The 13,778-nt window shown below is 48.8% G+C and overlaps 1 protein-coding gene across 3 annotated transcripts in view; it reads left to right on the forward strand.

The window, feature by feature from the left end:
• The window catches only part of RNFT2 (ring finger protein, transmembrane 2), a 29,548-nt gene that overhangs the window by 10,124 nt on the left and 5,646 nt on the right, over positions 1–13,778 (forward strand). For all 3 annotated transcript variants that reach the window (XM_027696732.1, XM_027696733.1, XM_027696734.1), the window contains exons 5-6: positions 675–828; positions 10,035–10,184. In XM_027696732.1, the coding sequence (XP_027552533.1) occupies positions 675–828; positions 10,035–10,184 (304 nt within the window). The remainder of the gene's footprint in view (positions 1–674; positions 829–10,034; positions 10,185–13,778) is intronic.

A 13,778-nucleotide genomic window follows, 5' to 3' on the forward strand; every position in this document is an offset into this window, starting at 1 on the left:
TGTTTTTAGGGTGTAATTTTACCTGTTGTGCTGTGCCAGTGTTGTGAGTATTTTAAATTCATGTTCAGGCCTTTCATTTCGGGTCGGTTGTTTTACTTTTGCTTTATTTTTTTGTTGGGTTTTTGTTGGTTTTTTTTTGGTTAAGTGTTTGCTTCCTACCACGAGGCTTTAGCAGCCAAACACCCCGAAGACAAATCCTGGTTTTTCAGCCTGAGTAGGGTCCAGTCCTCATTGCTGCTCAGGTCAGTGGCTCCTGCCCGTTGCTGTGTGGAATTCTGCTGTCCCAGACTCCACTTTTTTCAAAGAGCAAACGTTGAGCAGGAACTTCCCAGGGTAAGGTTTGACATTCAGATCACAGAATCAGACAGAGCTCAAGGCACTGCCTGCACACCAGAGGCTCTGGTGCAGCGTGGAGGGCAGGCTGTGGAGATTGCAGCCTTCCAAAACAGCTTTGGGTCCTGTTTGGTGACAGTGGGCAAACCTGGTGACCTCAGGAGAACAAGAGCAAAGCCAAGAGACCCCGAGGAATCAGGGCACTGATTTGCATGTCTGGCTCCTGTTGCCCTTGGCAATTCCCCTGGGGCTCAGGGGAGTTTCTGGGCTCTCTCTCTCTAGCCAGCAGTGGACACAAGAAGCTTGAGTGAGGTTCTCACTGGTGTTTTGGTGTCTTTCAGCCTGATCTTTCTGAAGCCCAACCTGGAGAGTCTGGACTTCTTTGACCTGATGTGGATCGTGGGCATCGCAGACTTTGTGCTCAAGTACCTCACCATCGCCCTCAAATGCCTCGTGGTGGCCCTGCCCAAGATCATCCTGGCTGTCAAGTCCAAGGTGGGAGACTCCTCTTGATGTACAAATATTTATCTTTGATAATCTGATACCTTTAGAACACATTTGCAGCGTGAAATCCCAGAATCCCAGAATGGTTTGGGCGGGAAGGGACCTTAAAGCCCATCCAGTTCCACCCCCTGCCATGGGCAGGGACACCTCCCACTAGCCCAGGTTGCTCCAAGCTCCCTCCAACCTGGCCTTGGACACTTCCAGGGATCCAGGGGCAGCCACAGCTTCTCTGGGCAACCTGTGCCAGGGCCAAATATGAGCAGAAGAATAAAAATAATGAAATCTCTTCATAAAACTTTGGCACTTGGGTATCAAGGTTTGGGGTTTGAGCCACCACAGACCTGAGCAAGGGTTTGGTAGCACCAGCAAGTGATGGAAGTCCAGAGATGAGGAATGCATTGCTGGAGGAGGAATAGGTACTAGCAGTGAGGTAACAGCTTGTCTGGTTGAATTCCTTGTTTTCTGAGCAACCTCTGTAAATACATATTTCTGAAGCACAAATCTCTTCACTTCATGGGAAGAAACTGCAAGTACTTGTGTCTTTGGCTTCCCACTTGGGCCAAAGCAGTAACAGGATTAAATTGAAGCTCCTGGTGCCACAAAAGACACCACCCCTTCTACATAACCACAGGTGAAGAAATATTTTAATACTTAACGTATTTAAATTATTATGAAGTTATTTGTAGACTAGGCCTAACTTTTGAAATTTCCTCACTACGTTCTCTCCCTGAAAATACCATTTCATATGTTTTTACCAGTACAGATCTGTCATGGTGCCTCTTTATCCACTTGGTAGCCTCTGCATTTCAGTAGCAAACACAGCAGTGTGTATTATTTGCCTTCAGTAAAGGAACTTTCTGGCAGCTGTTGGGATGAAAGGCACTGTGTAGATGCAAGATACCATCATTAATCCCTGCAAAGTCTCAGGCAGGGCACTTAGGAGGATATCTAAACTGGGAATAGTTTTGCTTGGAAATGACAGGGGTGGCAGGGGAGTTGAGCAGTTTGTTCCTGCACAGCAGGGCTGTTTGAGATGGTTATTAATTTATTTCTGGCAATTGTCCAACTTTTTTTTTTTCCTTCTTCTATTATTATTATTATATTTTAGGAGATTAATGTGCTGGGTCAGAGCATAATCCAGCCTGGGGAGGGAGGGAAAAGTGATGTGAATAGTCTCCCCAAGATAAATTGCAGCGTTGGAAAAGGTTCACAGCCTTTGCTTGCCTGTCTGAGAGCTCTCCCAAGCACTCATTAATCCTTGTCTGGAGAGAAGAAAGGGAAGGGGTCTTTATTTGCAGCTACAGGGGGAGGCTGGTAAGATCACATCTGTCAGGGGCCTGTAATGACTCAGAGCACAGATGCTTCATTTTTAATACCTTTTTCTGGAGAGCAACACTTCTCACTTCTCTCAAGCCCCTGTTTTGTCCAAGGATGATGTTGATGGGCTTGGTGTCCCCTGACATGTCAGACTGCTGCTCCCAACCACCATGGAGCTGGATTTTTCTCCCCCACTCTGCACCAGGGATGAGATCTCAGGGGACAGACCTCAGGTTCTTCTGAGTTAGAACAGTCCTACTGCAACTTAGGCACATTAACTTGGACCAAAATATTTATTATTTGCTGTCTTAACACTTGCCAGACATAAAGTTATGCTCTTCTTCCCCAGGTGCTCCTACCAGAGCTTCTGCTTTAAGCCCAGATTGGAGTTTATGAACTTGTGGGTGGCTGTCACTTAATGGTGTCATGCTGCTGGAGAAATATAAATTAAACTAGAGGAAAGGTAGACTTTTTTCCAAGATATACATATATATAGTGAGAATTTTTGTGCCAATATAACCAGTCAGAACAGCTCCCCTAATGCAGGGCCTGAAGGGAAGCTGCTGCCCTCTCAGGGTGGAGTTCAGCCCAGCTGTGAGTGGGACACAGGGATTTCATCCTGAGCTTCCTTGCAGGCCTGGCAGTCAGCAACAATCACAGAGCTTGTCCAGGGAGGGGATTTGAGGAACTTTGATCACTGTGCTCTCAACCTCTGAGCAGGCTCTTAGGATTTTTCCTCATTTTGGAGGTTCCAAGGCACCTCCAAAGCCAGGCTGGCTTTTCATGCTGCTCCTTGAGGTTCTGGTGTTCTCTGGGTGCTCTGTGCTCTTCACTGCTGCTTGCAAGGCATTTCCTCTGAATATCCTCCTTTTAAGTCTCTTACCTTTCCATATCCATTGGGATTGGAGTAAGATCAGATTCTTTTCTTTCTGTTCCAGTCTTACTTTCTCCCCTCAGTCTTCTCTGGAGACTGAACACCACCAATTTTTTGAGTCTTTTCTCAGAGATTTTTAATTCCAGATCTTATTATTCTCTTCTGGACTATCTTCATCCCTCCCTGTTTTCCAGAGCATTTCTCCAGCCTGTCAGGATGAGTTTGGATTACAATCCTTCCCTCTATTGCATTTACAGCCTTTCCCAGTTGAGTGTCAGCTGTAGATTTGATAAACCCACTCTGTTCCATCGAGATCATTGATGAAAACAGTGAATAGCACTAAACTCTGCTTCCCTCAGATGCATTTTGACAGTGAACACATAAAAAATTTGAGCTGGAGCACTGAGTTCTGCCCCCCTAAAGTACCTGGGTTGTGTATTCCTAGCATGGCAACTTTTGGTGTAGGATAATATTTGGATTTATGGCATCAGTTTATGCTTTATCTGAGAGAAAGCAAACTAAAATTGGAAGGCAGAAAAATAAGGTTGTCTTTGCAATCAGAACACAGAGGGCAATAAACATGCCCAGGAGTGCTTGAAGTGTGAAGCCTGAGAACTGATAGATTATGTATTATATTTAGGGTACAACTAGCCAGAGTTCTCCAAGCTTGAATAACTCAGAAATGGAATATCTCTGCCACAAACTCCTCCAGAGAACGAGGGAAGACTGAAAAACTTGACAAAATAATCCCAGGCCTTGCCAGGCTCCAAACCAGCCTGGAAAACAGAGGTGCCAAGAGAGGCTGTGGGGCTGCAGTCAGGCTGGAAAGCAGGGAAGGAAGGGCTGGTGAACAGTCAGGAAAAGGGCTGATCTCACACCTCTGGGGTCAGTGGAGTTGGCAGAAGGATCAAACCTGTGGCTGAAGGTGTCCCTTCCTCCCCCACAAGCTGCTGGGCACGTGAAGCCAAGTTCAAGTTTTAATTTCAGCTGGGCTCATCATTTCTTTGGAAGGGGGGGGGGGTTTGGCTCCCACCCTGCTCTCCATTAAAAAAAAAAAAAAGGCAAATAAGATCATTTGGTTCAATATAAAATGAATTAAAGTAAATTAAACTGCAGGAGCCATGTGGCCTTGCAGGGGCTTCCATTGTTGTACACCCATGGATGGCAGCTTTTCATTTGCACTGCTGAGGAATGACAGCTTGAGGGGGGTGGAATTAAAAATAAGGAAATAAATAATAAAAAGGCACACTTGCCAAAGATTTCACTTAGGAAATCCCAGGTGCCTGCAAGTCTCCCATCCCCTCCTCATGCTCCTGTCAGCAATCTGAGCTGGTTATTCCTGGAGGATGGAGTGAGACAAAAGAACTGTAAGGAACTCGTATCCCAGGTTTTTTTATACATGTATCCTTATCCCTAGAGGGAAGAAGGACATTTTTCCAATTACCTTAATGGGCTGGTACATAAGAAAGACCCTAAGTTGGAATTTTCCTTCCATGCTCAGTACAGATGTGCAGCCAAGTTCCAGGGAGCTGCATTTCCAGGAGGCTGGAAATTCGGAAGGAGAACACTCAACACTGGCTTGTTGCAAACACAGCATGAAATAAATGACTATTAGTTAAATACTTGTCAGATTGACTTGAAAGCTGGATCCAGACACTGCAAATGCCATAAATCCCATGAATTTGTCTTTATGCTGCTGAAATGCTGCCAGTGGCAAGTGTGCAAACACTGCTCCACCCTTGCACTGGGGACCCCTCACTGCAGCTTTAAAAATATTTGCTTGGTGGCTTTTTTTTCCCAGTTGACTGTTTTATTGGTGCTTTTTATTTTTAAAGTACCATCTCACCGAGGCTGGACAGAGAAAACTTGGCCTGTGTGTTGCTGCAGTTCTTTACCCAGTTCTGCACTTGGATTTTAGACCAAATATGATGAAAACAGTGAATAGCACTAAACTTCAGGTGCATTCCATGTTTCCTGACATTTCCTGGCATGGGTGGTTACAGCTCTGCCATGTAAACTGGCACATTAACCTTCCCATATTCCTTCTGAAGCTGCACCTTTTTTTTGTTGTCCTGAGGAAATAAAGGTCCCTTGGAGCATTTCAGTCCTCTGGGTGCTGATCCAAAAATCCAGAAGTGTTAAGAAAAGCACTGGGAGCTGGCACATAGATGAGTTTTAGGAAAAATACCCAGGTGAAGATGTTCCTCATCTGTGCTCTCTTCTGCTGTGAGCTATGCAGGTTAATCCTGGTCTTCCCCAACACTGTGGTTAAAGTGGTGTTTCCAGGCAGGATAACCCATCCTCTAAGTACCTTCTGACCTTGGATACTCTTTGGAGGAACTCTGGGACAGATTCACCAGTCTTGGACAACAATCTGAGCTTTGATCCTCTGGAGCCACAGAACCATGTGATGTTCTGCAGAGACTTTTCTCTGCTTCAGCCTGGCCAGATGAGGTGTCCCAGCATCACAAGCATGGGATTTATTATTTTCCAAAAGAAAAAGCGTAACTAAAGCATCAGAGCCAGGTCCTGAGGAGTGGGGGCTCTTCTGTCCCCCTCCCTGACACGCTTTGCAAGCCACTGCTGCTGAACTTTAAAAGAATCATTACTCCCAGGGGCTTTCCCACTTGGAACTTCCCAATTTAAGATGTCCAAGATGAGACTTTCAGAAGCGAAATTCTCATTTTTTTCCCCTCTAATCCCACCTGGAAATTACTCCTCATTAGTCCTGCCTGGATTTTCAGCAGCACAATGTGCCACAATCCTGTTTCCTGCTCCCACTTCCCTGCCCTGGCAGTGTGACCTGCAGTCCCAGCAGAGATCTCTCCTCATCCAAATTGCCACAGCGGGTCCCCAAAGTTTTTTCCCAGCATCCTCCTGTGTCAGAATAAGCCCTAATGCTGCTGGCAACAGAACAAGTGAGACTTGGAGCTTCCCTTGAGTGCTAATCACGACTTACAGTTGCCTCATTGCAACTTCTCTCACTTCTCCTGCCTCCCATTTTAATTCCACCGTGTCAGACCTTACCCTGCCTCCCTGTTCCCTCCTGGGGAGGCACAGGCACTTATGCAAAGCCTTGTGTCAAAAGAAACCACAAAATCAAGGCTCACTTGGGCTCTGGGGGAATTAGCATTGCCTCTGCAGCTGCAAATTTTCCCCCCTTTGCTCTGTATGTGTTGGGATTCAGTTTTTAATTACACTGTTCCATGTTGTGTCACTGTAAGACTTCTTCCCTCCATCACCAGTGCCCCAAGGATGAAGGTGAGATATTGAAAGGAGCTGTTGTAGCAACTGGAAAGTTCACAGAAAACAAAGACCACTGGAAGAGGAACATTCTACAGGTTCAGGTTTCTACACTGGAGAATTAAATCCTGTCCTTTACTTCGCCAGATAATTCCTGTGTGATTCTAGAAAAGTCGTGTACAGCTGCAAACTGGAGTCAGGGGTTCAGCTTTTAATGGTAATGTGATCTATAAAATGAAGTGCTTTATAAAAAGTCTAATCCCAGGCATCTCAGCTTGGACACCAAACCAGCCTTACCTTGACCTCCATCTTTCTGTGCCTCGAGTTTTCATTTAGGAAACGCAGAGAACAGCTGTCCCTGAGGTCAGCCCTGTGAAAATAAGGGGGTTTGAAGAGTGTTTTTGTAGTGGTGATGTCATAAAGGGACTGAAGAAATGTTAGAAATTTGCTCCTCTGAGCAGGATGAAGGGATCAGATGCAGCTCTGCCATCAAGTGATGAGGATTTAACAAAACACCAGGAAGCTGCAGGCTTAATGTGCAAAAAGGGTTTACCCCTTACAGACCAAAACACTGCACGGACAGAAGGAAAAGTGCAATTGGGTGAAAATCCTGAACTCTCCTCTTTCAAAAGAAGTGCTTTGATTGAAGCATAAAAATGGCCTTTCTGTGGTGAAGGAGGTGCAGGAAAATGGAGGGTTATACAGGAGTCATTGACTGGGTTTTTAACAAAGCACTGAAAAAAGGGAATCGGAATTTCCCAGTGTGGGATCTCGGGAGCTGCTGAACTCAGATCCCCAGCACAGCCCTTCCCCTCATGTGCTAATGAGCTCTTTGATGGTGGCCTGGCAGGGTCAGCAGTGTCCTTCTCACTTCTGGCTCAGGCAAGGGTTTGATGAGAGCAGAGCCCCTTTTCTGGCCCTTGTAGGGGACATAATTGCAGGTAATACCGTATTTAATCTCTGCAGTTCAGGTTGGCTCCTGCACAGTCTGGTCAAACATTGGCACTGACTCACAGGCTCACCAAAAATAGATTTTGCTGCTCTTAGAGAGCCCTTCAGCTCCATACAGTTGTGCATTCCACAGAAGATTCCCAGATTTACACTGATCTTTATGAAATATGAACTCACCTAACAGAGACAGGCCTTGCCTTATTTCCAGCTGTTGTTCCAAACCAGATGCACGTGAAAAATAGTTGTATTTGTGCTTAATATAATCTTGATGAGGAAAAAAAAAAAGCTGAAATACTTGAGTTTATCAGACAAAATACAGCTGGAGACAAAGATTTGTCTTTGAAAACTGTAACCTAGATATCCAAGATGTAACAGGGCTGAGGAGTGGCAGAGAGGTGTGTTGGGTGTCCTCACCAGTGGTGGGTGCTGTCTGCAGCAAGTTACTGCCATCACAAGTCCACATTCTGCTGCTAAAACTGTAGGGAACAACCCTTGTTTTCAACCTTCTGGCTCAGAAGGGAGACCCCACTTCTGCTGCAGCCCTTTGTAAAGTTACTTTTGATTTTCTGGCACTTTTCCCAGTTTTAAAAAAGTGGTGCACTAAGGACTGAGATGCCTGACAAGACTTAAAAGTTCTGTAAGCACTTTCTAGTTCTCTTCTAAGTGTTGCTTCCTCCTGGATTCACTCTAAACCTACCAACCTTTAGTGGTCAGGTGGGTGCTGTTAATGGGCTCATGGAGGGGAGGCATCCTTTAAATCTGAACTTTGCTCTTGTGGGGCTGTGAACAAGTTTCTAGCTGCTGAGAAATCCTGGTACCCTGCAGTTCCCACTGAAAACCGAGGATGTGCAATAGATAAAGGAGCTCTGAGAGCTTTGGGAAGGGTGGAGATGTTGTGGTCGGACAACTGAAGTTGCATGTTCATTTTAGAGCCACGTCCTGCCCCTTCCAACCCCACAGCCTGTCTGTCCTCCGGGGCTGCCCCTGCCCCACCTTTCCTTACATCCTGCTGCGGGCTCTGGCGTTCCAGCGCCTCAAAACTCGTGTTGTGGGCAGGATTTCAGCTCTGGCGCCCCAAATTCTGGGCGCAGCGGCTCCATCTGATGCAACGGGAGAGCAAGAAGTGACCTGTCCCATCCCCATCCCGGCTGCTGGCGAGGCAAGGATCCGGGAGAGATGAGGGCTGGGAGCCGGGGGGAGGGACGAGTCAGGGAAAACAAAACAGTTTTGCTGCCTTTCTCTTGCCGGTGGCTTTCATCAGAGGGGAGGCAGTGACAGCACAGTGACCCTCTGCCCAAAATAAACGATGATTGCATCGAAGCACGAGGCTGGAGAGAGAGAGAGAGAGAGACCTCGGCGCTAATTTAATAAATTGCTGGCGTTTCGGATCGCTGCCGGTAGGTTTTGTGCTCCGTGATGCCACCTGGGATTCAGGGGGAGGAGGGGGGAGGCAGAGAGGCAGGAAAGCTGCCCGGGTCCGATAGCAACCGCTGGTGTGACCTCACTCCGCGTCCCGGGGGGGGCATGAGATCATGAGCGTGCCAGAGCTCTCCGAAGGATTCGATTTGTCGGGAGCAGCAGGATGGCCTGCGAGTGATCTCATCGGCAGCCCCCGGGGAAGGGCGCTGGCTGCTGCCGGGCCGGCTGCCAGGACCGAATCCCCATCCCAACCTCCCCAATTAGCGATTGGCCTGCGGTGACATCACTGATGACAAAGCGAGCCGGGACAGCGCAGCAAAATTCCAGGGGAATTTCCCCCTTCCCCGGGATCTTATCGGATGAAAGGGTTTTTGACGTGACTAAACCCAAACCTTTCAGCCCAGATAATGTCAGTGGAGATTAAGGATCGTTCTGACCCGGTGCCCTGCCACCGGCGTGGGACAGAACATAAATAAACAGGTCCTCATTAGGACTGGCCCTAAATTAGATCCCCTTGTTCAGCCAGCTTCCTGCTCGTCGGGAAGAAATAAAACTAGAATTATTAAAATACATATTAAATACATATTTATATATAATATTTTGTATATAATATTAAAATAGAAGTGATGTGGTAAGAAAAAAAAGGCACTTTCTAGTTGCACCTCGTGGTTGCAGCGAGACAGGAGGGAGTGTGTGTCACCCTGCAGGTGTCCCTCAAGGAGGGAAAGCTTTCCGTGCCTAATAAACACCGGGATGGCAGGGACAGCTTTGCTGAAGGTTTTTACACAGGATGTTGCCCATTCTTTGAGTCTCTTTTGAGAGAGAAGTGTTTGAACCATCACGCTTCCCCCCTCCCCCCCTTCTTCCTTAAGGTCCTCAGGAAGTATTTTGAATTTCAATGCCCTGAGGGTTTGTTTTTCAGCACCAGTCTTTTTATCCTTGCACTGTACAAGAGCCAACACGCACCTGAGTGGAAGGGCAGGGATAAGGATGCTGGCAAAGGGATAATTAGTTTGCTCTGGAAAGTTGTCAGGAAGTCTGATGTCACCTTACATTTAATCCCTGTACCTTCAGAAAGGTATAAAGTCAAAGAGGCTTACCTTGCTTTCCTTTTCTCATAATTAATAGCATCCACTATTTACATCCTATTAATCCTGTAAGTCTTAACTCTGCTGCAGCATTAAGATGTGTGTCCATAACCTGCTTTAGAAGGTAAAATTCCAAACTGTAGAACAGCTGGGTGAGGGGCAGAGCACGAGGAGCACCGTGAAAGAATGAAGTGACAATGATCCCTTCAGAGTTCAAAAGCAGGTCCCTGCCCCGTTTAACAGAGTGAACACTGCTCTTCTTTTGGCCTCCTGACACTTTCCATCTCCCTTTTGTGGTTTTCCAGGGCAAGTTTTACCTGCTCATCGAGGAGCTGAGCCAGCTGTTCCGCTCCCTGGTGCCCATCCAGCTGTGGTACAAATACATCATGGGAGACGATCCCTCGGGCAGCTACTTCCTGGGAGGGATCCTGATCATCATGTACAGCCTCTGCAAGGTGAGCACCAGCCCTGCAGTGACCTGCAGCACAGCTGGAGGGAACAAATCCACCTCCTGTCCCTGCCCAGGAAGGGACCTGCAGCAGAGGGGACACCACGAGCTGCAGCTGCAGCTGCCAGAGGCATTTTGCATCCCCAGCCATGGGCATGGCTGAGCTGGAGAAGGTCTGTGGCTGCTCAGGAGTGTTGCATCAGACTCATGAAGTCATTGCTGCTCTCTAATCCCTTCCTGCAAAGGCTGGAGGAGAAGGGGAGAGCCTTGGGGGAGCAGTGCTGGCGTGTTCAGCTGACTGCAGCCTTCCAGATGCAGCACTGAAAGGCAGGTTGCAGTTTAATGTTTCTCTCTGAGCTTTCCTCTGCCTTTCCAGGCAGGGTGGGTGCTCTGTCACTCACAGCAGGCAGAGAGAGGGGTATCCAAGTCCTGCCTGCATAAAACAGGCAGTTCTGCCCTGTTCTAGGTCCTGGTCTGGCTGCTGCAAGTCCAGGATCCCAGTGATGGACAAGGGTAATTAATGTTTCCTCAGAAATAAGAATGTTAAGAGCACAAAGTCTGTCTGTTCAATTGTGAATGTAAGTGTAACTTTATAAATAAGAGTCCCAAGTCTGAGGTCTAGAAAGAGCTGTATTTCTGATTGTGTGTGTTGAACCCTGCCCAAACAGGGGCATCCCTGTGTTATCCATCCCTCTGAGAAAGGCCAGCTGAGTCAGGCTGGCTCCATCCCTGATCCCTGCCTGTGCCTCTGGCTTTGCAGGAGCAGACTGAAGAACAGGGAAGAGGGAACATATCCCAGCTGAAAACAGAGGGGCTCAGAGGGGCCCAGCAATTCTAAATCATTGCTGCAGTTGCAGCTCTATGTTATGTAGGAACAGGGCCTGTTTAACCCCTCCTGTCAAGGAATTGTCAGTTCTTGTGAGCAGGAGAGGCAGAGGAGGTCGTGGGAAGTGATTTGGTCACAGCAGGTCTGAGATCAAGCCCAAACCAGAGCAAACAGTGCCAGAACAGAAGCACATGAGACCAGTGCAGCTCCTGCACACCCATCAGTTCCCTCAGCTCTGTGCTCCCTGCTCTTTACTCTTCTCTGGGAGAGGACTGTTGTCCCTTTCAGAGATTCCACTGCCTGGATTCCCTGTATCCCTGGATCCCCCCAGGATCCAGCCCTTTCCTGCCCTCCTGGCCTGGGAGCTCAGGTGTTCAGGTCACAGGTACAGGAACAGATTTCAAGTGATCTTCTTTCCAGTGTCCCTTCTTGCAACAGAGACTCAACACCTGGAAGAGGGATGGATGCTTACCTGCAGTTCCACCTGCCATTCCTTCCACCTGGAGAAGTCCTCCCAGCAGCAAGAAGCAGTGGGAGCTTCTGCTCCTTGGAGGAAGGGGAGCCAGGCCCAAACCCAGAGCTGGCAGGGCCAGGGCCCAGATCTTCACATGGTGAGGCAGGTCCAAGATAAACCCAGAACAGCAGTGCCTGGGTCAGGATCAGGCCTGGCAAAGGCAGCCAGGGCCAGGCACAGTCCAGCAATGGCAGGAGACAGGCCCAAGGTGATGGTGGTCAGTCACTCCATGTGCTGGGGTGTCCAGGGCAGTGGGATCTGTAGCTGGGCACAGGCAGGGCTGGACTGGAAACCAGCACTGGCATAAGCACAGCTCAGACATGAGCTGAGCCCTCCAGGGCTGAGCTTAAATAGAGCTGCTGGGCCCCTGGGCAGGGACTGTGGGTGCAGAGCCAGGACAGGCTCCTCAGGGCCATGAGGGGCTGTTAATGCCCCCAGGGCTCACTGGTGGGAGCAGTTCTTTTGGGGTTCACTTGATGTTTCTGGATTATGAAGCTTTTACAGGTAGTGTGGGATGACCTGGGGTGGAAAAGCCACCTCATTTTGGCCAGTTGTGCTGGTGTGTTCTTCAGAAGCTCCCTGAGGGCAGGACAGCTGTTTTCCAGCCTTGCCTATAACTTGGGCCCAGGACTGTGAGGCACACTTGGGAAGGTGCCTTGGCTGCAGCCCATTCCTGGGACATGCACATTCCTTCCTTGAATTCATCCAGCTCACTGGGGGGATAACGGAGGGATGGGCCAGGGGAAGGGTGCTAAACCCAGGGATGTGTCCCAGGTCATTGTGTGCAGCTCCTGAGCGTGTCCAGGTCAGGGTAATCCCCCTGCACACAGAGACTCTGCTTGGAAGTGAAGGAAAAGTGGGATCACACTCCTCCAACACAGCCAGGAGTGCCAGGTGTGTGCATCCCACTCACAGCCACGAGAGCTGCAGGTCTAATTCCTTGCCTGAGACACTGAGAATATCCCCAGAGGAGCCCACATTAGCAAAGCCACAAACCACATTAGAAAAAACCACAGAAGCCAATTTGGCACCGAGAGCTCCTGGCGAAAATCCAGGGCTCAGCTGGGGCTGCAGCCCCTTCCCCTGCACAGAGGGCAGGATCAGGGTCCCTTCCAGAGGGTTGTGTGTCCTGCAGCTCCTGGAAGCTCCCCTGGTGCCTCTCTCAGGGCTGTGTAGACACAAACCCTCTGATTTTGGTGAAGAAATCCCAGATGTTCACCAGCGAGAGCATCCAGGGGTTATTTTGTCCCAGTCCTGAACAGAAGCACTCACTGTCTGTAACCCAGGTGTTAAAATGAGAGGCAAGATGAAGGATGACTGATGCACCACACTTCAGTGCATGGGTGAGAAATGGGAGTTAGACCACTGAAACAGCAGCTCTTGGGGTACAGGGGGAAAAAATGAAGGGGAAAAGTGGACTGGGAGAAGAGGAGAGACACCAGAGCTGGAGCAGAGGCCACACTGTAAGCAAAGCAAGCAGAAAATGTCTGTGAAATGGGCTGTGGAAAAGAGCTGATCCTCGTTAGGAGATGAAAAGTCTGCAGCAGTGGCAGCCTCCAGTGGTAGTTGCTGACTGGAAGCATTACTGGAAGGACCCTGGGAGCCTTTTACATGCTGACTGGAAGCATTATTGGTGCCTTCATTTGATTCCACAGCTATTGCAGGATGATCTCACTGGCATTCCCTGCAGTGAGCCCACTTAATCCTGCTAACCAAGGGAAAATGAGAGAGAGCCAAATCCAGGCACTGTGGTGCCTCTGCAGGGCTGGTCCATCCCTGCAGCATCCCACCTTCCCCTGCCCTCCAGGTGGGACCAGCAGGTCCTGGCAGGGCTGTTCTCTGCACAGCTACTCCTCCATATCCTGCCTGCTTCCCTGGCTTTTTCCCTGTGAGCTCTGCCAGCAGGTAGGGAAGTTAAGACTGACACCCTGCATTAGGTTTTCAAGCTGTTCTCCCTTATTTTAATGGTCTTCACTCCAAGGCTGCTCAGTGTCTCCTGTCTTGCTCAGCCCCTTGATATCTGTAGACAGTTTTATCAGCTCTTCCCCCCAGTTTCATGCTGCTCAGCCAAGCTGGAAATGGTTGTGTCCTTTAGTCTCTTCTCAGGAATCATTTCTGCCCTGCCCAGAGCTGCTGTCAGGGTGTGAGGAGAAGTCCAGAACTCTCCTTTCCTTCCCTTTCCCTTCCCTTTCCCTTTCTCCTTCCCAAACCTTCCCTTCCCTTCCCAAACCTTCCCTTCCCTTCCCAAACCTTCCCTTCCC

The sequence above is a fragment of the Neopelma chrysocephalum genome, unplaced genomic scaffold (genome assembly GCF_003984885.1).
Source record: "Neopelma chrysocephalum unplaced genomic scaffold, ASM398488v2 Primary Assembly neopelma1_116, whole genome shotgun sequence".
Lineage (NCBI taxonomy): Eukaryota > Metazoa > Chordata > Aves > Passeriformes > Pipridae > Neopelma > Neopelma chrysocephalum.